We start from the raw sequence: 27,890 nt of genomic DNA on the forward strand, positions 1-27,890 counted from the left end.
CTCTCCTCATGAGGTTTTAACATATTTTTGAAGATGACTGGAACATCTGAAGACTTTATCACAATTTTTTGTATTCATAAGGTTCCTATCCAGTATGCATTCTTTCAAGTTTTCAAAGGTAATTCGAACAGCCAGAGGTTTCACCACATTTTTTACATTTATAGGGTTATTCTCCAGTATGATTTCTTCCATGCCTTTGAAAGGAACTGGAATATGTGAAGTCTTTATTACTTTAATTCATAGAGTTTTTCTCCGTATAACTTCTTTCAGTTTCTGAAGGTAAGTCAAATGGCTAAAGGTTTCACCACATTTTTAAAATTCATAGGATTTTTCTCTAGTATGAATCCTTTCATGTCTACTAAGAGAACAAAAAAGTGTTCCCATATCCCTTACATTCATAGGATTTCACTCCAATATAGGTTGTTTCATGATTACAAAGATGACAGGAATGAAGAATTTATTGCAATGCTTTCATACATGTTTTTGAAGGGAATGGGAAATAGTAAAAGCTTTATCACATTTCTTACATAAACAAGATGTTTCACCAGTGTAAGTCTTTTTATGTCTTTGAAAAGACCTGAGACAACAGAACATTTTCCTACATTCCTTACATTCATAGGGTTTCTCTCCATTAAAAATTCTTTCATAGACTCAAAGGGAACTGCAAAAGCTGAAGGCTTTTCCACATTCTTAACATTCACCATACTACTGGTTTTCCTCCAGTATGACTACTTTCATGGTTATGACGAGAATGGGAATGACAGAAGGCTTTCCCACATTCCTTACATACATAGTTTATCACAAATATGAATTATTTGATGGTCACAAAGGAAACTGGAACAACTTAAGACCTTCCCACATTTCTTGCATTCATAGGATTTCTCTCCAGTATTAGCTCTTTTGTGCTTTTCCAAGAGGAAACAGTGAATGTTTTCCCACATTTCTTACGGGTATAAAGGTCTTCACAAGTGTTTTTTGTCCTTCAAAAGGCTTGAGACAACTGAATCTTTTCCCACATTCCTTACTTTTAAAGGATTTCACTCCAATATGACTTATTTTATAGGTATGAAAGTGAATGGAAGGACTGAATACTTTCCCACATGCTTAATTTCATAGGGTTTAACTCCATTATGAGTTCTTTCATGCTTTTGCAAAAAGTGAATGCTTTACCACATTTCTCACATGTATAAGGTCTTTCATCAGTTTGAGCCTTTGTATGTCCTTTAAAGGACTGAATCTTTTCCCACATTTCTTACATTCATAGATTTTCCCTCTGAGTTATTTTATGCGTATGAAGATGAATGGAATGACTGAAGGTTTTCTTACATACCTTACATTTGTAGGCTTTCACCTCACTATGAGTTCTTTCATGACTAATGGATGTGGAACAAAAGGCTTTTCCATATTCTGTGCATTAATATGGTTTTGAGTTATTTCATGATTATGAAGGTTACTGAAATGTCTGAAGGATTCCCCACATTCTGTAAATACACAGGATTTCTCTACAGTATGAGTTATTTCATTGTTACAAAGGGAACCACAACAAGGTTTTCCTATATATCTTGCATTCATAGTGTTTCCCTAGTATGAGTTCTTTGATGTTTCTGCAAGAAAGAGGAGAGTGTGAATGTTTTACCGCATTTCTTACATGCATAAGGTTTTTCACCAGTGTGAGCCTTTATGTGTCCTCTAAAGGACTGGAGACAACGGAATCCTTTCCCACATTCCTTACACTCATAGGGTTTCTCTCCAATATGAGTTCTTTTATGAGTATGAAGATGACTGGAACGACTAAATGCTTTCCCACATGTCTTACATTCATAAGGTTTTACCCCAGTATGAGTTTTTTCATGATCATGAAGGGAACTTGAACAAAAGAAGGCTTTACCACATTCTTTACATTCATAAGGTTTTTCTCCAGTATGAGTTCTTTCATGATTATGAAGGTTACTGGAATGTCTGTAGGCTTTCCCACATTTCTTACATACATAGGGCTTCTCTCCAGTATGAGTTCTTTCATGATTACGAAGATTACTGGAACGTCTGAAGGCTTTCCCACATTCCTTGCATATATAGGGCTTCTCTCCAGTATGAGTTCTTTCATGATTATGGAGGTTACTGGAACAACTGAAGGCCTTCCCACATATCTTACATTCATAGGGTTTCTCTCCAGTATGAATTATTTCATGCTTTCGCATGGAAGAAGAAAGAGTGAATGCTTTACCACATTTCTTACATGCATATGGTTTTTCACCAGTGTGAGCCTTTTTATGTCCTTTAAAGGACTGGAGGCAACTGAATCCTTTCCCACATTCCTTACATTCATAGGGTTTCTCTCCACTATGAGTTCTTTCATGGCTATGAAGGTAACTGGAACGACTGAAGGCTTTTCCACATTTCTTACATTTATAGGGTTTTTCTCCAGAGTGAATACTTTCATGTCTTTTCAGAAAACAGGGAAAACGGAATGCTTTTCCACATTCCTTACACTCGTAGGGTTTTGCTCCAGTGTGAGTTCTTTTGTGTATGAGACAAGAATTGGAAAAACTGATGGTTACACAAGTTTGCTTACATTTGTACGGTTTACCTACAGTGTGAGTTCTCTCATGTACCTGAAATAAACTGGGAAAACCAAAGTCTTTCCTACATACTGTAAATTTATAAGGGCCTCTTCCAGTGTGAGTTACCATGTGTTGTTGAACACTCATCAGAGAAACAAAGGTTTCCTGACACTGTTGACATTTATATGGCTTCTCTCCACATTTCTCACACTCATATAGTCTGTGTCCACAGTGAGATAACATGTACCTATGAAAAGATAAATGACATATGAAGACTTTTCTACACATACTATATTCATATAGTTTTACGCTAATAAAAATTTTCTTGTTCAGATTAAGATTTGGAATCTGGCTGAAGGTTACTCCACATTGACTACCTGTTTGACTTTTCCAGTATTTCTACTGTATGACTTCTGTAAAACATGACAATAACATTATTAATGGTTGGCTCATTAATATTTTTTCTATTTATTAACTGGTCATGAACTTATATTGCTAGCATTATCAGGGAAAGTACAGATTTCTTGCTATGACTAATTTGTTCAGAGTAAGGAGACTGATTGCTCTGCAACAGGGCCCCTATTCCCATAGCTATTATAAAAACATTATATCCATATATGTCATTTCTTAGATAGTATTCAAGAGAACTACTTTTCAAACAGTGAATATCTATGTCACATATATATTTTTGGTGAAAATTTTATAAGGATAAATAAGTTTAAGCTGTGCTTATTTATTTTATTTCCTTATTTTTAAAATATCATGGCACGTTAAGATTACTTCAAGTGATATTGCTTCCTGTTCAATTGTAAATTACCTCAGATTTCTCCAAGAATTTTTGTACTGATCTCCAGTGTTCTGGTCTTCACACTTATTTCCTAAAATGTAGACCCAGAAAAATTTAATTAACTAGAAATCATAGAAAAATTACTAAATTCTAGGTGCTATGGTTTGGATATGATTTATCCTCACCAAAATTCATATTAAAAATGTTGGGTGGTGAGGCCTAGTAGGTGGTGTCTGTGTAATGAGGCTGAATCCCTTATGAATAGTAATGATCTCCCTAGGGAGTGTTTTTGCTCTTGAGAGACTGGATCAGTTACCAAAGAGCAGGCTGTTATAAAAGCAAGTTTAGCTTCCTAGACTCATCTTTCTCTTTCACCATGTGATTTCTTTGTACACACCCACTTCCCTTCTGTTTTCTGCTATGAGGAGAAGTTCCATAAGGGCGTTTCCAGATGCAGCTGTCTAATCTTGGACTTTCCAGCCACCAGAATTGTGAACTAAAATAGATCGCTTTTTATTGCAAGTTATCCAATCTCAGGTATTGTTATGGTGACACAAAATGAACCAAGACACTAGGTTCACTGTATGCTGTGACAATGCCTGATTCAGTCACTATAAAATTCCCTTTCCACATACCAAATCATAGAACAACACTGATGACCATAAAACACTTATTCTCTAATTGATTAAGTGAAAAAAACAAACAAAACCATTGTCATTCTTACCTACAGAAGCCAAGTTCCTAAAAGTTTCTTGCATCACATCTCTATAGAGATTCCTCTGGGAAGGATCCAGCAAAGCCCACTCTTCCTCGGTGAAGTTCACTGCCACATCCTCAAAGGCCACTGAGTCCTAAAACATCCCACATATGTGTAGAAAAGGATGGGTAAGAGTGACAGTACTGGAAATCTTTAGTCAGTTTATAAGACCTTTACATGATTATGTATTCTTTAAACATTTATTCCATGACTTGGTCATCAGAACTCTCACGCTCTATCTGCACTTTTTCCAATAAGCAGTGCTGATGCTAAATGAACTATTTAGAAAGGCAACAGCAGAATGGCAACACTGTTCTCACTGATGAGTCCAGAAGTAAGATGTACTGGTAGGTCACCCTTATTTTTGCTTTGTGGAGTATATCTCTATAACTGGTCATAACAAATTCCTACTACTAGGTTTGGTAATAGAGTTAATACTGTACTAGCAGTCCTAAGACTACTTATTCTTAGAAATGCCTTCTTATAAAGTTTGATCTTTGTTATCTAAGTGGTTACAGTGGTTCACTGTGTCTAAATAGTTTATCCTAACATACAGTATTTGAAATCTTTTTTTCCCAGCCTAGGCAAATATAGTGAGAACTTGTCTTTACTCCCCCCCACCTCCCCCCAAAAATTAGACAGGCATGGTGGCACATACCTATAGTCCCAGCTACTTGGGTGGCTGAGGTGGGAGTATTACTTGAGCCCAGGAGATTGAGGCTACAGTGAGTCATAATCATGCCACTGTGTTCCAGCCTGGTCAACAGAGTGAGACTTTAACTAAATGTTTTTTTTTTTTTTTCATTCTGTAAGTCTATTATTTTGTTCCATTCTCATAGTGGTGCCAAAGGGATCACCCTTCCACCCAACCTATCCCCACTTCCCACCAAAAAGCACTGAATAGTATCTAATGCGCTTCTTTGGTAGACAATATTTCCTTGTGTTCTCACAAGTTGATAATTCAGAAACTGAGTCCATCCCATGTGACTATACCAAGAGAGAATATTTGGAAGCTTGCAAGTAGTTTACTGCAGACTGGATTTAATAGAGGAGTAAATAAAACTAACGATCAACATTTAGTGATCCAAATAGCACAATGTTAAAACTTCTATTGGGTAATATCAAAGCAGAATGGAGTAAGTTGAAGGGTTGTATGTGTTCTTAGAAAAAACTCATTGACACCTAAATGCCACCTTTTACAAGTGATATCCATATAAATTACTGCAAATTCCCAAATTTTTTTGTATTCAACACAAAATACTTTTCCAAACCTATAAAAATAGCATGTCTAACAGTTGTCCAAGTCTTCTGAATAACAGTATGATGGCTTTCTAATATACATTTTGGGTTTTCAAATGTAGTACATGGGACAGCATAGTATTAGCAAAGAAATAATCATATAGATCAAGGGAAAGAAAAAGAATCTTTAATGAACTGGCATGTATATGGAAAGCTAATTGATTATAAAGCAGGTTTGAAGAATAGTGGAGGAAATATCAAGCACTTTAAATCATAGGGCAAAACTAATTGGTATTTAATTGGAAAAATGCATTGTTTTCCCCTTTATTCCCTAAACAATAATTTATTGTAGAGTGAAATGTGAAGTAAAAGTAGAACCCTTAAAGAAATCACAGCAAAAATTTTTCTTAAATGAAAGGCAATCTTTAAAAAAAATTTTTTTTAGGTTATCAAGGTCTCTCTCTGCTGCCCAGGTTGGAGTGCAGTGGCTATTCACAGGTGTAATCATAGTGCACTGTGACCTCAAACTCCTGCCCTCAAGTGATCGTCCTGCATCAGCCTCCCAAGTAGCTGGAGCTACAAGCACTGGCCATAGCACCCAGGTCAGCAGCATTATTTTTATATAAAAAAAGAGTAACCAATGGAGGAAAGGAATGAAAAATTCAAGTATGTTAAAATTAAAGAAATTAAAACACAAAAAGAGTATAATAAAATCTGCAATACATGCAATATAAAGAAACTGCTCTGCAGAGTAAACATGAACACATGATTACAAAATAAGAAAGTTGACTGCCTGTATATCTTCTTTTGAAAAGTGCCTATTCATGTCATTTGCCCATATTTTAATAGGGATGTTTGTTTTTTCAGCTCATTTGAGTTCTTTGTATATCCTGGATGTTAGGCCTTTGCTAGATACATAATTAAATATTTTTTTCCCATTCTGTGAGTTGTCTCCTCATTCTCTTGATGGTTTCTTTTGCTGTGGAAAAGCTTTTCAGTTTGATGAGGTTCCACCGGTTTATCCTTAGCTTTTATGACATTCACTTTTGGGGATTTGGTCAAAATTTTTTGCCTACTCCTATGTACATAGTGTGTCTTGTGTTTTATTCTAGGATTCTTATAATTCGAGATTTTACACTTAGGTCTTTGATCCATTTAGAGTTCATTTTTGTATACGGCGATAGATTGGGGTCTAATTTCATTCTTCTGCATGTGGTCAGTCAGTTTTCCCAGCATCATTTGCTAGATATGGTCTCCTTTCCCCAGTCGTTGTTATTGGTGGCTTTGTTGAAGATAAGTTGGTTGAGATTGAGTTTTTGCTTCCATAATCTCCACCCTGTTCCACTGGTCTATGTGCCTATTCTTATACCATTACCAGGTTGTTTTGTTTACTGTAGTCTTGCAGTAAAGTTTAATGTCTGGAAGTGCGATACCTCCTGCATTGTTCCTTTTGCTGAGGATTGTTGTGGCTATTCATTTTTGTTTGTTTGTTTCCATATGAATTTCTATATTATTGTTTCCAGGTCTGAGAAAAATGATGTTGGCAATGTAATGGGTAACACGCTGAATTTGAAGATTGTCTTGAGTGAATGGACATCTTGACAATATTGATTCTTCTAATCCATGAGCATGAAATGTTTTCCCATTTGTTTGTGACAGCCTTAATTTCTTTGAGCAGCTTTTTGTAGTTCTCATTATAAAGGGCTTTCACTTCTGGTTAGGTGGATGCCAAGGTATTTCATTTTTGTGTGTGTGGCTATTGTGAATAGGGTTGTGCTTTTTATATAGCACTCTCTCTGCTTGAAGCTGGTGTATAGAAATACAACTGTATTTTGCAATTGATTTTGTACCCCAAGACTTTACCAAAGTCAAGACTTTATCAGCACAAGGAAGATTCTGACAGATTCCTTAGGATTTTCAAGATATAGAATCATATCGTCCACAAAGAGAAATAGCTCGACTTCCTCTTTTCCTATTTGAAGACATCTCATTTTCTTCTCTTGCCTGATGGCGCTGGCTAGGACTTCCAACACTACGTTGAACAGGGGAGTGAGTGTCGGCATTCTTGTCTTGTTCCCATTCTGAGCGGGAATACTTTCCATTTCTGTCCATTGAGCAAAATGTTGGCTGTGGATTTATCATAGATGGCTCTTACTGTATTGAGGAATGTTTCTTCTATGCCTAGGTGCTGAAGGCTTTTTATCAAGAAAGGATGTTGGATTTTCTCAAATGATATAATCATCTGGTTCTTGGTTTTACATTTGGTGATGTGCTGAGTTACACTGATGATCTTGCAAATGATGAACCAGCCCTGCATCCCAAGATTGAAGCCCACTTGGTCATGGTGAATGATCCTTGAGATGTGTTGTGGGTTCCAATTTGCTAGAATCTTGTTTAGAATTTTTTGAATCTATATTCATCAAGGAGATTGGCCTGTAATTTTCTTTCCTTGTTGGGTCTTCACCAGGTTTGGGTATCAGTATGATGTTGGTTTCATAAAATGAGTTGGGGAGCATTCCCCCTTTTTTGATTGCCTAGAATACTTTCAGTAAAATTAGTATCAGCTTGTCCTTGTATGTCTTCCAAAATTCAGTGGGGAAGCCATCCGGCTAGGGACTTTTTTTGGTGGGTAGATTTCTTATGACTGAGTCGATTTCCTGGATTGTTACTGGTCTGTTTAGAGTATCAATCTTCTTGTTTCAACCATGAGAGGTTGTGTGATGTCAAAAAGTACTCCATCTCCTTTAAGTTTTCTAGTTTATTTGCATACAGGTTTTTATAGTAATCTCTGATCATCAGAATTTCTTTAGGGTCAGTTGTGACATCACCTTTTGCATCTCTAATTGTGTTTATCTAGGCTTCTCACTCACATTACTCATAATAGGGAAAAAAAAACATAGAAGCAAAATCCTACTGCCTAACAAAAGCGGACTAGATAAAGAAAATGTGGTACATATACACATGGAGTATTATGCAGCCACAAAGAAGAACAAAATAATGAACTTCACAGCAAGTTTGATGGAGTTGGAGACCATCATACTTAGTGATCTATCACAGAAAGAAATAACTGAATACCACATGTTCTTACTCATAAGTGGAACCTGAACATTATTCATATTACCACAAGGGAGGGACTGGCATGCAGTGTACTTGTGTAGTTAATCATGACTTGTACCCCACATCTTTATAATACAATAAATAAATAAATAAATAAATAAAATTTGAAAAGACTACTCACAAAAATGTACCAAGTGAGTTTTACAAAACCTTCTATAGGAACAGGTAACTCTGCCATTCCTAGTATTAGAAATAGAGAGGACTCTGAACATTTCTATGAAGCTCATATATCCCGGTTATTTATTTCCCAGAACATTGAAGTAATTGAAAAATACTGAAATACTGAAAAATAGGTGTTTCAAAACCTGCAACATTATTTCAGGTTTAAATATTTTGATTACAGACAAACCATAATTTAGTATAACTTATTTTTTTCTGGTTTCAATGGAAACAAACTCATTATATTTTCTTTTTCTTTTTTTTTTTTTTTTTGAGTTGGAGTCTCACTCTGTCACCCAGACTGGAGTGCAGTGGCCGCTCCCAGCCACCACAGCCTCGAACTGCTGGGCTCTGGTGATCCTTCCACCTCAGCCTTCCAAGTAGCCGGAATTACAGGTATGCGCTACCATGCCCGGCTGATTTTTTGATTTATTGTAGAGATGAGGTCTCGTTGCCCAGGCAGGTCTCGAACCCGTGGGCTCAGGCAATCCACTCACCTCAGCCTCCCAAAGGTGCGGGATTACAGGTTGAGCCACCGAGCCTGGCTCTCATTATATTTTCAAAATTTATTTTAAAAATTAGGCACTAAAGCTACATAAAAACATGTATACAGGGGTGCATATTTTTCCCTGTGTCTCAGGCTTCAATATGGTTTGGCATGACATTGCTAAAGCCCAACTCAATGTGCATGTATAAATAACAGCTGTAGTTTTGGCCAGTTTGAATACTTTTCACACATTCAGTATGTTTTCCATCTGTTCTTTTCAAATTATTCTACATTATCCAGTCTTAGGCTATAAGTAACACAGCTTCTGCTTACTTTTTAACTATCTTATATCTAAAACAATGTCATGTAGTAAATTTTCAGAACATATTACACAGGTAACTTAGTTTGCTACCTTGTGTTAGTATCTATTTATCAATAATTTACGTTAAAACTCAGTCTTAACTCAAATGTTCATCAACTGATGAGTAGATAAACAAAATGTGGTATATTTATACAACGGAATACTCGTTCAGCAAATAAAAAGAATTGAAGTCCCAGAAAAAGAAGGAGGAAAGTAAGAAAAACATACTTAATAGAAGATATAAGACTACATATGCAAAAAGATCCATTCTTCTTGGTAATGAGGAAATTGCTAAATAAAATGTCATGAATATTGACTAAAAAGACAAATAAGAATCCCAACTGATGACAACCATAGCAAACAAAGTTATGCATGGATACACTTCACTGATATCTCTTGTAAGTTGAACTTTACCACAATCTACAACCCAGTAATTTTTCTCTGATGTACAATTTCTTGTGCATTTGCACTTGGAGATGATAGGAACAGTATTTTCCACTACATTTGAAAAAGCCCAAACACCAACACTATTGGAATGGATTAATGAATTGGTCGCACAGCCTCAGACTCTAGCAAGTGTAAAACAAATTGAGGTAAGAAAACCACCAATGAACTTTCTCATTTTAATCCCATCAATGGCTATTTATTTATTTTGTGAGAAAGGAGGGATAATTGAGAGGACAGAAAAACTCCCACAGTGGGAGGGGACCTGAGGGGGTAGCCCTGCCATTTAAAAAAAAAAAACATGAAAAACTTCACAAGTTTGCATGTCATTCTTGCACAATATCAAAACTCATTTATTGAAAATTAAAAGGCAAAACTTAAAAGAATTAAAATAGCAAATGATATGACTATGAAACACAGTCAAACAATCAGGACAAAAAAGGCAAGACAGAGATAAGTCCAAGATGTGACCATCAAGAAACTTTAATGACTACCCAAGGCCCAGTTAGAAATCTTGACAATGATTTCAAGGACGTTTCTATTAGTATAACTAAAACTTATGACAAATGTTTAATTCTTTCCTGTGTGAGTATATTTCATGATAAAAATCTAAAGAATTATGTTTGGTAAGGAACACAATTTGCTTGTTTCTTTTTCTCAACATGTGGCAACCTGAATTTTAATTCACAGATTTGGCGGAAAGAAAAAATGAGCCAGAGCAGCAAAGCTCAAAACACTTGTTTCTCAGAAAGTGGTAAGTCAAAGTATATGCTGGAGATCAGGCAGCAGAGCAAGTTAGCAAGTCAGAGAAAAGAAGACAGACTCACAGAGTGGTGGACAATGTCTGATCTCCCAGTCATGATGCCAACTGTTATGTTCATCTTCAGAGATGTGGTTTTGAGAGGGTAGACAATTAATGGTCATATAATTGACCTTTGAGGGGACAGTAGGGTAGGCCTCTCAGGCAGTCTTACATGGACTGAGCAAGAAAGGCAGGTCTGGGCTTTGTTTTGTTTTTTTTATCAAGGTTAGGTGGAAAGCTAGGGTGAGAATTCACTCTCATGGACATGGGTTTGCATGGTTTCCATCCGCTCCCTGTGCCAAAGGAGGGTGCACACAGTCTTTTCATCTTATCCTGATATGGGACCACAGGTGAGAGAAAGAAGGTTTAGAATTAAAAACCTTTAGCAGCCAATCATCAAAAAATAAAGACAGACACTTCTGGTTTCCAGTCTTGCAGGTAAGGCCTTAGAAGGCAACATTCACATTCACAAAAGCAAAAAAACCCAAACATACTGAAATCAAAAATTCTTCTTAAGATCATCAAAGAGCTGAGTTCATAGGGCAAATCACCATCCTAAATAGAAGATATGAGGATGCGCATCCAGAGAATCATAACTTACTTATTTAGAAAACCATAAGAAACCCCATGGAAAGCAGCACAGATGTAAAAACAAAACAAAACAAAACCCCTAAACTCTAATTGGTGAGTTGCTAAAGTCTGAGAATTAAACTACCCAGAGTGCCTAGTCTTAAAGGTCACCACAAATTTATCGGTTTTATTTCTAGAAACACTACCAGGCTTTCACAGTGAAGATCACAGAAAAATAGCTTCATGCTTCCAGTGGGGGAGAGGGGGGATAACTACTTTCAAATATGCTCAGTGAATTCTGTTTTTAACATAATTTTGCCTTCAAATAAACTATTTCTCAAAATCTTAACCAACAGAGATTTTACCAGAGTCAAAACTCCTAATGTAAAAGAAACATCCAAATCCATCCCCAGCTAACCTTCCTGCCTAAATTAAAGAGGGTAAATATTGAAAAGTACATATGAAAGTCATAACCCAGGGAGACACAGGCTTCCTCAAAATATGGCCAAAAATTATCAGTCAATAAAATGTTTTTCCTTACCCCATACATTACCATTATATCAACAGCAGTCATAGAAACACATAATAACAGCAGAATACAACTAAAATAACCATATACCTAGGACCTTATGTAACAAGTCTCTAAAGGAATGTCAGCAAATTGGATAACATTAATGAGGTGGAGAAATTTGTAGAAATACACAGTTTAGTAAGAATGACTCATGAAGAAATAGAAAATCTGAACAGACCTACAGTTGTAGGACAATGATATAATAATCAAAATTCCGTAAACAGAAGACTAAGTAGTTGCACTCCTGGAATATATCAAACATTTAAAGAAAAATAATACCAACCTTCCTCAAACTTGCAAAAAGCTAAAGATGTGAGAACGCTTATAAACTCATTCTATGAGGTAGACCATAATTACACTGACACCAAAAATGGACAAGGCAGCACATGAAAAAAAAAGAATTGCAAACAAATGTCTTTATAAATAATAATGCAAAAATTCTAAAATGAATACTAGCATACCATATTTGGCAGCATAAAACAAAATTATACATCATGACCAATTGAGATTTATCCCTGCAGTGCAAGGATGAATCAACATATTTTTTTTAAATCAATCAATGTAATACACCACATTAGTAAAATGACAATTACCACAACCATTTCAGTTGCTACAGAAAAAATATTTAACAAAATACATATAATTCATTCATAATTATTATGAATGACCCATTCATAGTACATTTTTAAAAACAAGGACTAGAAAGAAATTACTTCAATATAATAAAGGTCATATGTAAAAAACTAACAGGAACATCATAATCAATGGTGAAGTAAAAAGTAGTTATCCTGTAAGATCAGGAACTAGACAGGATTCTTGTTTTACCACTTCTACTCAACATAGTGTATAAAATCCTAGCCATAGTAATTAACCAGAAAGAAAAGAAAGAGATGCATATAAATGATAAAGAAAAAAGTAAAATGATCTCTGTCCATAGCAATCATATATGTAAACAACACTAAAGATTACACACAGAAAAAAGTCAAAACAGAATTCACGAAAACATGACCTCACTAAAGTTGCAGGATACAAAGTCAACATGCAAAAGTCAATTGAACTGATACACTAACAATGATTAATTTGAAAAGGAAATTAAGAAAATAATACTATGAATAATGGTATAAAAAAAATACTCAGAAATTAACTTTACCAAGAAGACAAAATATTTGTACACTGAAAATGACAAAATATTGCCGAAAAAATTAAAGAGGGTACCAATAAATGGAAAGACCTCTTGTTTTCTTGGGTGCAGAGACTTAATACTGTTAAGATGTTAGTACTACCTGAAATTATCTACAAATGCAATGCAATGCCTATTAATTGCTCAATATTTTTTAAAAATAGAAATAGAAAGCACCATCCTAAAATTCATACGGAATTTCAAGGAACCACTAATAGCCAGAGCAATTGAAAAAAATGTCAGAAGCCTCACTCTTCCTAATTTCAAAATTTACTTAAAGTTACAGTATTCCAAACAGCATAGAAATGACAGAGAGACATATACACCAATGAAATAGAATAGAGCTGATAAAGATAACTTCACATATTCAATAAAATTCTTTTCTTTTTTTTTTTTTTCCGAGAGAAACAAGAATTTTATTTAAGCATGTAAACACCACCATTCTTTTTCTCTAGTTACAGCATAAGGAGATTTGATGTAATTATAGTCTGGTGCTGTTGTGAAAGAAAGAAATAAAAAATTAACAGATTATAAAGTGAAGGAAACATCTAGGAAGATTTTGAGTTGCTTTATAAGCCAGACAATAATAATATATGTAAGTTTAAATAAAGTACCGAAAGCTACTTTTTCCTACTGGTGGTACAAGATTTTGCTATGCATTTCAATAAGTATTTAATTTTCATTTGACAGTAGATAAAAAAGCCTCTCTTCTCTAATGTACTTATTTATCTATTTATTTTTATTTATTTATTATAAATATGTGGGGTACAATTCAGTGTTAGGTATACAAACACTGATCATGCCGGTACCTTTGTTGATGAGGTATGACCCTCCCTCTCCTTGCAGTTTCCCTCAACTGCCAGTTCGACCCCTCCCCTGACAGTTTTCTGCTACTGCCAATCACTTTCTTATAGCATTATAATTGTTCAAGGTCACCTTATGAGTGAGAACATATGGAACTCAGTTCTTTGTTTCTGTGATAAATCACTGAGTATGATCGACTCCAAATCCATCCAATTTGCTGCAAAGTCAATATATTTGTCCTATATGGCTGTATAATATTCCACTGTGCATATGTACCACATTTTTTTGGTTTTGTTTTGGTATGGTTTGGGTTTTTTTGAGTTGGAATCTAACTCTGTCGCCCAGACTGGAGTGCAGTGGCCGCTCCCAGCCACCGCAGCCTCAAACTGCTGGGCTCCGGCGATCCTTCCGCCTCAGCCTTCCAAGTAGCCAGAATTACAGGCATGCGCTACCACGCCCGGCTGATTTTTTGATTTATTGTAGAGATGAGGTCTTGCTGCCCTGGCGGGTCTCGAACCTGCAGGCTCAGGCAATCCACTCACCTCAGCCTCCCAAAGGCGCGGGATTACAGGCTGAGCCACTGAGCCCGGCTAAAAATTATTTTCAACAACATGGTAGGATCATTCAATGGGAAAAGGATATTGTTGGAAAGAATGGTGCTGGGAAAACTGAATATTCACATATAGAAGTATAAAGTTGCACGAATATCTTATGCCATCTACAAAAACAAAATGAAAATGTATCAAAGACCTAAAACAGCTAAAACTAAACAATTCTTATTTTAAAAAGTGCAAAGTTTCCTAACATTGCATTTCAAATGATTTAATGCAAATTTCAATTCATTTATGCAAAAATCAATTCTATTTTTATACACTTATAATGAAATATCTAATAATGCAGTTAAGGAAAAAAAAATTACTTAGAGTAGCATCCAAAGAATAAATGCATAGAAATAAATTTAACAAAAGAACAAAACCTGTGCCTGGAAAACGACAAGGCTTGTTGAAAGAAACTGAAGATTTAAATAAACAGAAAACTATTACATGTTTATGAATCAGCAGGCTTAATATTTAGATGGCAATAACTCCCCAAAAATGATCTACAGATTCAATACTATCCCAATCAGAAGCCCAGGTGACAACCTTGTAGAAATGGGGATGCCAATGCTGAAAATCACATGGAAATATAAGGGTCTAAGAATATTATTGATAATAATGTCCTGTGATCCTAAATATCTCAAAACAGAGTCACTTATGGCAAGCGCATTGGCTCACAGTTAAACTGCTTGACCCCTCAATGTGATAAGAATATATATATAAATAAATAAATAATAGACTGAGGTGATAAGATAACATCTGCTTGTGGCCAGATGCCCCTGACACCTGACTAGAAAATGAGGTCAAAGCTGAGATAATAATCATGGACACTCCTGGGGAGGGCTATAAAAACAGCAAGGAAACTGACCATGGCACAGAAGACTGAAGAAGCTCTGCCCCTGAGAACTCTTCTTAGCAGTGGCTTCCAGAAGCTCTGCCAGAGAACACCAATCTCCCCCACTGCTGGTTGGCATTTAAAATCCAGACCTGCCTGATTTGTTCGTCAGCAGGCTTGTATCCCAAGCAGCTTACTGTGGTTCGTTACCCCTCTTTCTTATTACTGCCTGTGTGTGTGTTGAATGTTTTCAAGATTGTTGGTATGTGAAAGCCTTGTAAATAACTGTGAATTTGAAAGCATTTAATTGGCCACTGAAACCTCTCAGTCACCTGGTCAGAGTTAGCACAACTAGGCTGATTCAAATCTCACATAATAGACTAACAAAACAATCTTGAAAAATATGACAAGGGAACTCACACTTCACAATTTCAAAATGTGCTTCAAAGTAACTCAATCTAGATAGTGTGGTAATGGCACAAGGAAGGCCATACAGATCAAGGAAATACAGTAGAGATCCCAGGGAAAGTGAGTTCAGCAAAATGACAGCATGAGTTTCTCTAAACACTCATCCCTTCAGAGAGAAACATGCAAGAAACAAGCAGAACAACAGGAACAACTTTGTCAAAACTCTTGCAAACCATCAAAGGTTTACAGTAACCAAGTGAATACAGAATCAAGAAAAGCAGGGAAAAATGGGAAGAAAGCCTTGTGGACTTTTTACTTGTCCTTGACCCAACCTTTCCCTGACTTTTTCTCTCTTGCAAACAGCAGCCTGAGTTCCCAGCATGAGACTTTTATCACTGATTCCAGAGGAAGCAGAGAAGATCTTATTTGCAAATTATTACATTTTAATGTTACAATCTTTCTGGAGAACACCTGAAAATCTGAAGCAGGCTTTCTTGTATTTAGTCTAAGTCAGAAGTCAATCAGTAGAAACAGTTGGCAGGAACTACATCAGAATGTTTAAAATAAACAAAAAACCAGGTTTATAGCTGCCTAGAAGAACAGATTACAGTTGACACACACAATAGGCCACATAAAATCCAGAAGGAAAAGCTGGAGTGAAAACTTATTTTAGAAATGAGGGTATTCAAAAGCACCCAGGTATACCAAAGAATTTAGAAAGCCCTGTGCAAGCCCGGTGGTGAGGGAGGAGGGACTGGATGGGTATGTCAGGAAAGACCTGAGAAGGCATTTCTGAAGGCATTCCAGTCATTAGAATTACACTAGACAGTCTCAAAATCAAGTGTCTATGTATGCATCTAAAATAGGTTGAAATACATGAGGAAATGAGGGCATTTTTTACAGTGGATGACCTCTAGACTGAGTTCAGTTGCATGTTAGAGATATGCCCCAGCAGAGTCATCCACAAAAACTAGAGGTGAGGTTTTTCTTTGATTCTTCTTTTTCAACTACTGGCATTCAATGAAATCTTTGCCAAAACACTGGCCGAACACAAGCTAAAGAAACAGAAATTTCAGTGACTACATAAAAGTAATACAGTCTCTTCAAAAATACTTTGAAAAAGTTACAAAACAAATGGAGAACTACAGCCTTCATTAAACAAAAATAGCAAACACTGGGGAAGAGGTAGAAACTGATTTCCAAAGTTACCGTATTATAATATTCAAAAGTCTACTGTTCACAACAAAAATATACAAAACAAAGGGCTCACCAGTGGAAAAAAAAATTAGTTGAGCTAAGCCATCAATGAGAACCCCAGACATTAAACTTACTAGACAGTCTCAAAATCAGGTGTCTTAAATCCTTATGTAAGAAACAAGCTCACCAGTCCAAAATCAAAGGATGTACAAGAGACATGGAGTGCAGCAGAAGTGAGACTTTAATGACGGTCTTGCAAGATCAGGTGTCTGGTGGGCAAGCACACTGAAGCAGGAAGAATCGGCACTTCTATTCCTAAAATGCATGTCTCTCTCCTGGTTCCTCATTGAAGTAATACTTGCAGGAGATACACGCTCTGCTGTAGGATGCCTACATGTTAGATGTTGATTGGTTTTACAGAATTATTTCATTTACATGTCCAATTTGCCTACTGGCTTACAGGATTACTATTCTGACTAGATTCTGCCAAAGGTTTAAACTTGTAGCCCGCCAAAGTAAAAAGCCCGCAAAAAGGAAGCACAAAGAAGTAGGAAGTGAATCAACAAAAGCACAAAGCATTTAGACACCATCTTGAGAACCCAAGATAAGCTAGGCTCCAATTTGAAAAACAATCATCATTCTTATTTCTCACAATCTCTCCTCTTCTATTTTAAAAACCCTTTTTATTTTATTTTCATTATGATCCAGGTTTGTTTTAAATTTTTCTGATAATTTTTTTTTCCCTTCAAGATTTAATTTAGTTTTTATTATAAGGTTATTATGGGAATAACCGATGGGCATTTGTTCATTAAAAGCAGCTTTTATGAGTCTTTAAGTTAAACTTTTAACACAGGGAATTATACAACATTTTGTGGCCATTAATCTTCCAGCTACCATTACAAGAGAAGTTAAGGCTGAAGCTGCCATTCCTTTCCATTTTTTTTTCCCTTGTTTTTTTTTTTTTCTTTTTTTTTCTTTTTTGAGTTGTAGTCTCACTCTGTCGCCCAGACTGGAGTGCAGTGGCTGCTCCCAGCCACCGCAGCCTCCACCTGCTAGGATCCGGCGATCCTTCCGCCTCAGCCTTCCAAGTAGCTGGAACTGCAGGCGTGAACTATCACGCCCAGCTAATTTTTTGATTTATTGTAGAGATAAGGTCTCGCCTGCCCAGGCGGGTCTCGAACCCACGGGCTCAGGCAATCCACTCTCCTCAGCCTCCCAAAGGTGGGGGATTACAGGCTGAGCCACCGAGCCCGGCTCCTTTCCATTTTCCAAACCAACTTTTTAACCCATCAGTAAAAGGATTACTGATTTCAAATTTTTCAGCTAGTTCATTGGCTACAGCAGCCAGTCCCTGTAATGCCTTAACAGTTTCATCTGGGGCAGTGTTTCTAAGGATAAAAGTGCAACATTGTCTCTCCCCCAACATAGCACAGACCTCACCCTTTTCTGCCAACATCATATTCAGTACCATACGATTTTTTCAAGTCATTCTGCCAGTAGCATTTAATTGGCTAGCTACTCCTTGAAGAGCATTTCTAGTATAATCTTTGTTGATTATAGTAAATATAATTAATTCAATTTACATTTTTACTAATAGTAGACCACCAAGAGGGCAGACTCAAATTCTGTGGCTATCTGGTTTTTAGACTTGAATTCCTTAGGGACTCCCCTGGGGACCCCTATGGAGTTAATGTACGTATTTGAGTTAAAGGACTCTTGTAGTGTTCTTCGGTGGGGAGTTTGAGTGCTTTTGGATATGGGACAGAATGTCAGGGTAAATGGAATAGCCAATTGGACCAATGCAGAAATTCTGGTACAGTTGGACAGCGACAAGTCACACAGGCTTTCCCCTCCACAATACCACCATATATTCGCTTGAGTGATGTACAAGCTTAAGAAGTTGCTGCTGGATTCACCATAGACATTTAGGATGTGGGTACAAGTCAGCAATTGTCCCACAGGAGTCGTAAAATCTTCCCCTTGTCTAGAGAGACACAAGGAGAGATTTATCATACATATGGAAAAGGAAGAGATTGCCCTTAGGTCTGACCTCTGCAGTACAAGAAAGAGCAGAGACAAGTTCTTACAAGTCTTGCTTCCCCAACCATCCTTGTCTTGGTATAAGGCAAGCATATAAGGGTGAGGTCTGTGAGGACAACTCACCCTAGTAGGGTCTGTGTCCCAGCCAAGGGAATGGGACCACCTGTGCTTGTGGCTATCCCACAGCACATGCATAACAGTTGCTCTTGTTTAAAGTTAATACCAAAAATTTGACTCATTTTACCCAGGCATTGGTGTCTCCATAGACTGTTTTAATTTCTAGCATTTGTGACCCTTTATATTGGGTTGTAAACGATTACATCCCCTAGGATCTCCAAATGGAGTAGCAGAAGTCCACCCCTGGTGTTGTGTGGTCCAACATACATCCCCCCAACTAGGACAGGGAGGTTCCTGATGATCTGAGATATGTTCAGGATGAGATATTGATTTATCTGTGAAAGCCGGCTTTTATCTTTTAGATCTTCACAACGTAAAACTTGACAGCATTAAACTTTACAGTCAGGTTTTTTTTTGGGGGGGGGCGCCTTGTGCACTTTTCACCGTTTTTCTTTCCCTCCCTTTATTAAGTCCTTTGTTAGTCCCTTAACACGTGTATAATGAAGTCAACCTTTTTCTGCTGTTCATATGGTGGTCTCAGTGGTCAAGAGTACTTGATAGGGGTCTTTCCAGCTGAGCTAAAATTGATCTTCCTTCCAGAACTTAATTAGTACCAGGTCTGCAGGCAGTTCAGGAGGAGGGTGTGGGTAGATGTGGTTTCTGAAGCTTGTTTTTGTTTTGTTGTTGTTGTTGTTGTTGTTTTCAGACTGAATTAAGAACTTGAAGAGTTAAAGTATTAAAAAAATTTTAACACAGGATTACAAATCATTGTTACTTTTTTTCCACAAATCTTTAACAAACCATTGTTTATATATTCATACCATTTTTAAAAATATGCTTGAACCTTTTATTTTTGTCCTATGCTTTAAAAAAAAAATAGCCAGCCATTTTATTATAAGACAAAAATGTACCATACAAGATCTTTTTCTGTACAAAATGATGATGAAAAAAAAAAAAGTTCAACCCTTTTAAAGCTTAGTATCCTAAGTAATTAAAGACCTCTCAAGCTATAACAGCAGTTAGGACTGGAGAAAAAGGTATAACCAACTTAATTATATGCCAAGATTTCTTCATAAATTCCCCTTTGTGAACCTTATCCAGACTTCCACATACCATTGACAACATGTTTGAGCTCTCTGTTTTGCCCTGTATTTCCCTCTTTCCTAAATAACCAGTCGTTTTACTTTAGGACAAAATTTTTTTTTTTTTTTTTGAGTTGGAATCTCACTCTATCGCCCAGACTGGAGTGCAGTGGCCGCTCCTGGCCACCGCAACCTTGACCTAGTGGGCTCCGACGATCCTTCCGCCTCAGCCTTCCAAGTAGCTGGAATTACAGGCACGTACTACCACGCCCGGCTCATTTTTGACTTATTGTAGAGATTAGGTCTCGCCAAGTTGTCCAGGCGGGTCTTGAACCCACGGGCTCAGGCAATCCACTCACCTCAGCCTCCCAAAGGCATGGGATTACAGGCTGAGCCACCGAGCCCAGCTCAGGACAAAATTTTAACATTCAAAAATCTTTTATATACAAAATTCTTTTTTTTCTTTATAACTTTCCTTAACAAAAATACACCTTTATATTCATAGCTTTTTTATATATCTCTCTCCTACTTACTGATATTTCCCATTTTTGAAAATAGCCTTTTAAATAATGTCCAGATTACATAAAATAGCCTAAAATTTTAGTGAAAACCTAGGAAACAAAAAATTCTGAACTATCTGTTAGATATTAGTATTTTATAGATGAGACCCTTTATATAATGTTAGAAACATTTTTCCATATTATAACTTTTTCTTAATTGAAAGAAAACCAGACATTTAATGAGCTTTTAAAACAATTTAAAGATTTTCAAATTACATGAAGAGCTTATCCATAAGCATTATTTTATTCATATTATATTTATTTATAGCAGTCTGCTTAATTACTTATGAAAACTGAGATCTTAGACAAGGTCAGTTATTATTTTAAGTTATTTTCTGGCTAATCATTTTCAAAGTCTGTGAATATCAGGTGTTACCTAAGTGAGAACCTTAAAGTTAAATAAATGAATATTTTACTGATAATTCAGAAGGTTTAACTGGGGTTTTCTTTTAACCAACAATTTTAAATTAGTTATACTTGTAACAAAAACATTTATACAAATAAAGATTATTTTGGTTTTGACTAGGTTTATAGTTTTACAAATTTTATGTCAAATCCTGATACTTAAAATACCTAGCAGAGGCAAATGCAAAACTTATTTAGTAGACCCAGACAAAAACATATGCTGAAAATTCCAAAGACATTTTTCATCTTAGTAATAATTTTAAACCCATTTTTATTTATCAAAGATCATTAAAGTCACATGAACTTGGAAAGCATTTAAATTTATTTATTTACTTTATGAGTACTAATTTACTTAGAAGCCAATTTGGTAGCATGCTGGACATAACACATAACATGCACATGCATGCAAACACATTCAAACATACATATATACACACAAAAATTTAACATCATTTACTTCCAAACTTTAGCCATGAAATAGCAACAAACTTACCATTTTACAAAAGACACCCAAATACAAACCACGTTTCTGACAAAATTGGAACCTGTTTGCATGGCTAAACTTTGTTTGCCCCAGCAGGCAGTCCAACAAAGGCTGTGGATCAAAATTGGGGTAAAGCAGTTTCCATGGCGGTTTAATTTTTAAAAGCATTTTTAATCCCCCTCTTTTTTTTTCAGTAATAATGAGTTTTCAATTTTACTTTTTTTAATTTAACCTTGAAATAGTGAGCTTATTTCAACACCAATAGCTTAGTTGCTAGCAGATTCAAAGCAGCAGAAAAGAGAGAAATAGTGTTTAGAAGACTTTATTTAGCCCTGTAGATGCAGGTTAACTATTCGGATACTAAAATTTATAATTCCAACATGGATGGCCAGGACCAAATGACTGGCACCTATGCTAATTAAGAAATTAATTTGGGTTCCAGTGCCCTAATAGTCACCTGGGGTGTTGTCAGGTTCATTATTACCAGGTCTCTCAAGGGCAGTTGGAGTTTTTTTCCCTTTTCTAATTGAGGATCAAAAGCCTTGGAGATATCAAGAGACCTCAGGGCTGATTCTGATTCTCTTAATTATCAACCCCCTCAGATCTTGCATTTTTTTCATATCATCTCGATTATTATTGTCCCACCCAGGATCTACATTTGGGTACTTTTGCTTGATTGGCTGAATGCTGTCCATATGGACATTGCAGCCCTCCTGGTCATTCCCCTTGTTCTTGGTACAAAGGCTATGCCCCCAAGACCTCAACATTTCCTCAATGAACTATCTGGGGCAATGTTAGAGGGAGAATTTTTATTTCACTCTTTCTTGGGTTCCCTAGGCCTAAAATTTTTATTCTCCATTCTAGACTAACTAGAACACTCAACCCCACTTAGTAGGGTTTCTTGTATTCCCTGGTTGATGCCCATGCCTGAGTTTACATATGCACTCAACCCCCTTTACTGGAGATATCTTGTGCACACTGCTTCATCCATCTCTGGCATTTCCCTTGTGGGAGGACAGAACCGTGGATTGGGACTTGCTTCCTATCTGTGATATGTCTCAGCCACACACACACTCAACCTCTGAGAATGACCCAACCAACAAGGCAGTACTTATAGTCCAATTTTTCCTACCTTGGCTCATGCACAAGGTAGCCTAGTTGCTGCGGTACCTGCTTTTTTTTTTTCCTGCCTCCAGAACAATAGTCTTGGGCTTATCTGCAGTCCTGTGAGAAGCCGAGATGCCCAGAGTAGACCACCCGAAATTGGGTGGGATGTGTCTCTCCCTCTGCTGGGGTCCCCCTTCCGCAGATGCAGAGTATCCTGGAGAGCCCCCAAATTGTGAGAAATGAACTCACCTGTCCAAAATCAAAGGCTGGACACAGAGACATGGAGTACAGCAGAAGCAAGACTTTAATGACAGTCTTGCAAGATTGGGTGCAAGCATACCGAAGCAGGGAGAATCAGCACTTTTATGCACGTCCCTCTCCTGGTTCCTCATTGGAGGAATACTTGCAGGAGTTACACACTTTGCCATAGAATGCCTACATGTTACATGTTGATTGGTTTTACAGAATTATTTCATTTATGTGTCCTATTTGCTGAATGGCTTACAGGATCACTATTCTGATTAGATTCTGCCAAAAGTTTAAACATGTAGCCCACCAAGGTAAAAAGCCTGCAAAAAGGAACCACAAAGAAGCAGGAAGTGAATCAACAAAAGAGAAGCACAAAGCAATTAGACATCATCTTGAGAACCCAAGATAAGCTAGGCTCCAATTTGAAAATAAATCACCATTCTTATTTTTCACACTTACTATGAATGCACCTAAAATGAATAAACACACATAAGGAAAAGTTATAAAAACTGAGCAGAAAAATAGAGAAATCCACAATTATAATGGGAGACACTAACATACTTCTATCAGCAAATGTCAGATCAAGTGGACAGAAAATCAGTAATGTTATAATTTAGCACAAAGCACATAATCAACTAGATTTAATTGACATTTATAGACTACATCAACCAACAACAGCACAGTACACATTCTCAAGATCATACAGAACATTCACTGTGGTAGGCTACATTCTGGGCCATAAAACACACCTTAACATATGTTAAAAAAACAAAAACTAGGAGACTTACAAAGTATGCTCTAAGAACATATTGGAATGAAATTAAAAGTCATCAGAAAAATAGAAAAGCTCCAAATAGTTGATGGCTAAACCACAAAGTTTTAAATAGCACAAGGGTCAAAGCAAACCTCAAGAGAAATTTACGTATTTCAAAGGAAACTAAATAAAACCACACCTTATGAAAATTTGTAGAAGCTGGGCTTGGTGACTCAGCCTGTAATCCCAGTGCTTTGGGAGGCTGAGGTGAGAGGATTGCCTGAGTCTGTGGGTTCAAGACCCGCCCGGGCAACTTGGCGAGACCTCATCTCTACAATAAGTCAAAAATTAGCCAGGCGTGGTAGCGCACACCTGTAGTTCCAGCTACTTGGAAGGCTGAGGTGGAAGGACCACTGGAGACCAGCAGGTCGAGGCTGCAGTGGCCAGGAGCGTGCCACTGCAATCCAGTCTGGGTGACAGAGTGAGACTCCAACTCAAAAAAAAAAGAAAATTTGTAGAATGCAACACAAGCAATACTTAGGGAAAATTTAAAGCATTGAATAAACACACTAGAAAAGAAAGAGCTAAAATAAATAACCTTTCACTTTAGGAATCAACAGAAAAAAGAGCAAGGTGAGCATAAATCAAGCACAGAAAAATAATTTTAAAAAGGCATCCAGCCATTGCTTTAAGTTCTAGCCAGGCCATGTTTTCCCCAACTTTGTCCCCCTCCCCTATCTTGGGAAGGTGAATCGTTTCTCTTCCTCTCTCTTATTTACTTTCTAAATAAACTGTATGTTCCAATCTGAAAAAAAAAAAAAAGACAATAAAACTGCAAGCAAAAAAACCAATAGAGAAAAAGCTGGTTCTTCATAAACATCAATAAAATTAATATATCTATATTCAGGTTAAGAAAGAAGACACAAAAATAACCAATCAAAAAGTGAAAAAGAAGTAATCAATACCAATACCACAAACATTAAAATGACTGTAAAGATATATTATATACAATTTCATGATCACAAATTTGGTAACTTAGAAGAAATGGATCAATTTCTGAAAGAAACAATCTTCTAATATCATGCAGAAGAGATTAAAAAACATGGATGGGCTATGCTAAAGAAATCAATCAATAACTAATAACTGTCCAAAAAGTAAAGACAAAACCTCACTGAATACATTAGTAACTTCTGTCAAACATTTAAGAAAGAAATGACACCATTTTTAAAAATGTCTTCCAGAAAATAGCAGAGTAAACACTTTTTAATTTATGATATGAAGCCAACATACAACATACCCTACTACTAAATCTATAGGACATTATAAAAGAAGAAAGCTAATGATCAAGAACTCTCATGATCATAAATACAAAAATCCTCAATCTAAGAATGCATAAAAAAATTATATACCACAATCAAGTTGAAATTATTACAGGTAGGCAAGGCTGATTCAAAATTCAAAAATCAAATAATGTACTTCATCACACCAATAAGCTAAATAACAATAATCACATAACTATGTTAATAGTGGCAGAAAACCATAAGGCAAGAAAAGGAAGGGGGAAGAAGAATTAAGACTGAGAAGAAAATAAAACTGTCTTTGTTCAAAGATGAAATAATTGTCCATGTAGAAAATGCAAAGGAGCCAATAAAAATCTCCTAAAACCAATAAGAAATTATAGCAAAATTGCAGAATACAAGATTAATATACCAAAATCAACTGTTTTCCTGTATTGGTATGAATGGTTGGATTTAAAATTACAGACAAAAAAACCACTTACATAGTATCAAGAAAAAAAAGGAGAGAGAGATATATATATAAGATCTAAATAAATGGAAAGATATTCCATGGCCATAAATAAAGTAAGAAGCCTCTCAGTATTATTTCTTAGATGCCAGTTCTCCCCGTGTTGAATTACAGATTAAACACAAGCCAATAAAAATCCCAATAAGTTGTGGTGTCAATACAGAAAACTGAGTCTTATATATGAAAAGGAAAAACACATAGAATAGTCAACACAATAAAGAACTCTCTCGTAAGACTGACTCTACCTGATGGTAAGACTTACTATAAAGCTACAGTAATCAAGAACATGTAATTATGTAATATTTGGAAAAGAATAGACAAATATGTCATCTTAAGAGAACAGAAACCCAGAAATACACCCACACAAATACAGTCAACAGATCTCTGACTACAAAGGAGGAGCAAAGGAAATTCAATAAAGAATGGTCTTTTGAACAAATGTTGCAGAAACACCTGGACATCCGTATGCAAATAAATGAATTGACAAATAAACCTTGCAACTTTTACAAAATTAACTCAAAATGGATCATAAACCTAAATGTAAAATGCAAAATTTAGAACATCTGGAAGATAATATAGGAGAAACTCTAGACATCCTTGATTGTAGCAATGATATTTCAGATGCAACACCAAAAGCATGATCTGTGAATAACAAAATTGATAAATTGAGGTGTTTTTTTTTTTTTTACATTGGAAAATATAGTTTATTTAGAAAGTAAATTAGAGCGAGAGAGAGGAGATGCACCTTCCCAAGGTAGGGGAGGGGGCCAAAGTTTAAGCAAGGCAATAGCCGTGAGTTTTATTACTTTTATGTTGTGATACTGTTAAGAAAATGAAGACAAAGCACAGACTGAGTCAAAATATTTATAAAACACATGTCTGATTTTTAAAAAACAGGTATTCAAAATATACAAAGAAGTCGTAAAACTCAATAAGAAAACAATCAATTAAATAAATGAACAAAAGATAAGGAAAGACATTTCACTCAAGATACTAAACAAATGAGCATATCACAAGTTGCTCAACACCATATATATGTCTTTAGGGAATTGCAAATTAAAACAGCAATGAGGTACTACCATATATCTAGTAGAGTTGCTAAAATATAAAACCCCTACCAGTTTACCATATTGGTAAACTGTGAAGCAAGAGGAACTCTAATTTACTGTTGGTGTGAATAGAAAATAGTTTAGCCACTTTGGAAGACAGACTGGCAGGCTCTTACAAAGAGAAATAAGGTCTTACAATAGGATTCAGCAATTGTATTCCTGGGTATTTACCTAAATGAGTTAAAAACTGAGGTCTGCACAAAAGTCTTTAAAGGAACATTTATAGCAGCCTTATTCATAAACGCCAAAAACTAGAAACAACCAAGATGCATCTTTCAATAGGTGAATGGATAAACTGTGTTATATTCATACAATGGAATATTATTCAGAAAATGAGTTATCCAGACGCAAAAAGGCATGGAGGGACCATAAATGCAGACTACCAAGGGAAACAAGCCAGTCTGAAATGGCTACATATAATTCAAAAGAAAAAAAAAATTCTGGAAAAGGTAAAACTATAGAGACAGTAAAAAGATCAATGGGTGCCAAGGATTCAGGAGTGATTAGGCTGGAGGGTGGTGGATTTGGGACCCTCAGGATATAACGACTGATCCGAGGAGAAAACGGGTACCCCAGGGACCACAGCTCCCCACACGCACAAACCAAACACTAGGGCGGGACTCTCCCCAGTAAAACTCCCGTCGTCCCAGCACAATCTGAGCTGGGGCGCCGCTGCAGTCCCAGTCCTACTCTGCGACTATAAAGGACTGAGGGCCGATCTGCGCCAGGGGGGACTCGGGTCACAGGCTCCGAAGCTGACAGCTGGGAGGCCTGCGTCCCGCCACAGCCGGTTCCTGGTAGGTTCCAACCAGCCTCCTCCCCCATCTCTGGACGCCAGGCCCCGCGCACTCACCATTCCCGGCTTCCGGGGTGTTCTGGCGTCCTTCCTACGGATCTCACAGTACCTGCAGGTCGCAGGGTGACAGAGACTGCAGCAGAGCCACCTGGGCCTCCCGGAGAACAGGAGATGAAGGAGAGAAGAGACTCCAATTCCTTGCGCGGGCACAAGAAACAAAGCCCCAGCCGGAGCCCGGAAGCCGCCTTCTCCTCTCCGGCTGCGTGTCTGATTGGACAGTTTCCACCCCAGCGCCGCTGATTGGATAGCGCTTCAGGCCCCGCCCCAAAGCCCTGAATGACAGTGGATGCTATCCTATACTGGCTGAATGAGGCCAGAACAACAGACTTTTGGCTGCAGCTCGGAACTGGCCGGGTTTGCAGGACGTACGAGGAGGGACCAAAAAACTCAGAATTATCTTTTGGAGGGCAGCTCCTTGTACAGGCTTCCTCCGCTAGGTAAGTGTT

At 36.8% G+C, this 27,890-nt stretch overlaps 1 protein-coding gene across 1 annotated transcript; it reads right to left on the reverse strand.

Moving 5' to 3' along the window:
* Window positions 1-1,457: 1,457 nt before the first annotated feature.
* Window positions 1,458-27,624, reverse strand: LOC103270628 (zinc finger protein 670-like). The gene is given in 7 exon segments (XM_021717291.1): window positions 1,458-2,275; window positions 2,342-2,419; window positions 2,588-2,952; window positions 2,954-2,974; window positions 3,379-3,439; window positions 4,073-4,199; window positions 27,442-27,624. Coding segments are annotated over 7 exon segments (1,362 nt in total). The 5' UTR covers window positions 27,445-27,624; the 3' UTR covers window positions 1,458-1,568.
* Window positions 27,625-27,890: the final 266 nt, after the last annotated feature.

Source organism: Carlito syrichta, unplaced genomic scaffold (assembly GCF_000164805.1).
Source record: "Carlito syrichta isolate Samal-C Ts95f unplaced genomic scaffold, Tarsius_syrichta-2.0.1 Scaffold107969, whole genome shotgun sequence".
Classification (NCBI taxonomy): Eukaryota; Metazoa; Chordata; class Mammalia; order Primates; family Tarsiidae; genus Carlito; species Carlito syrichta.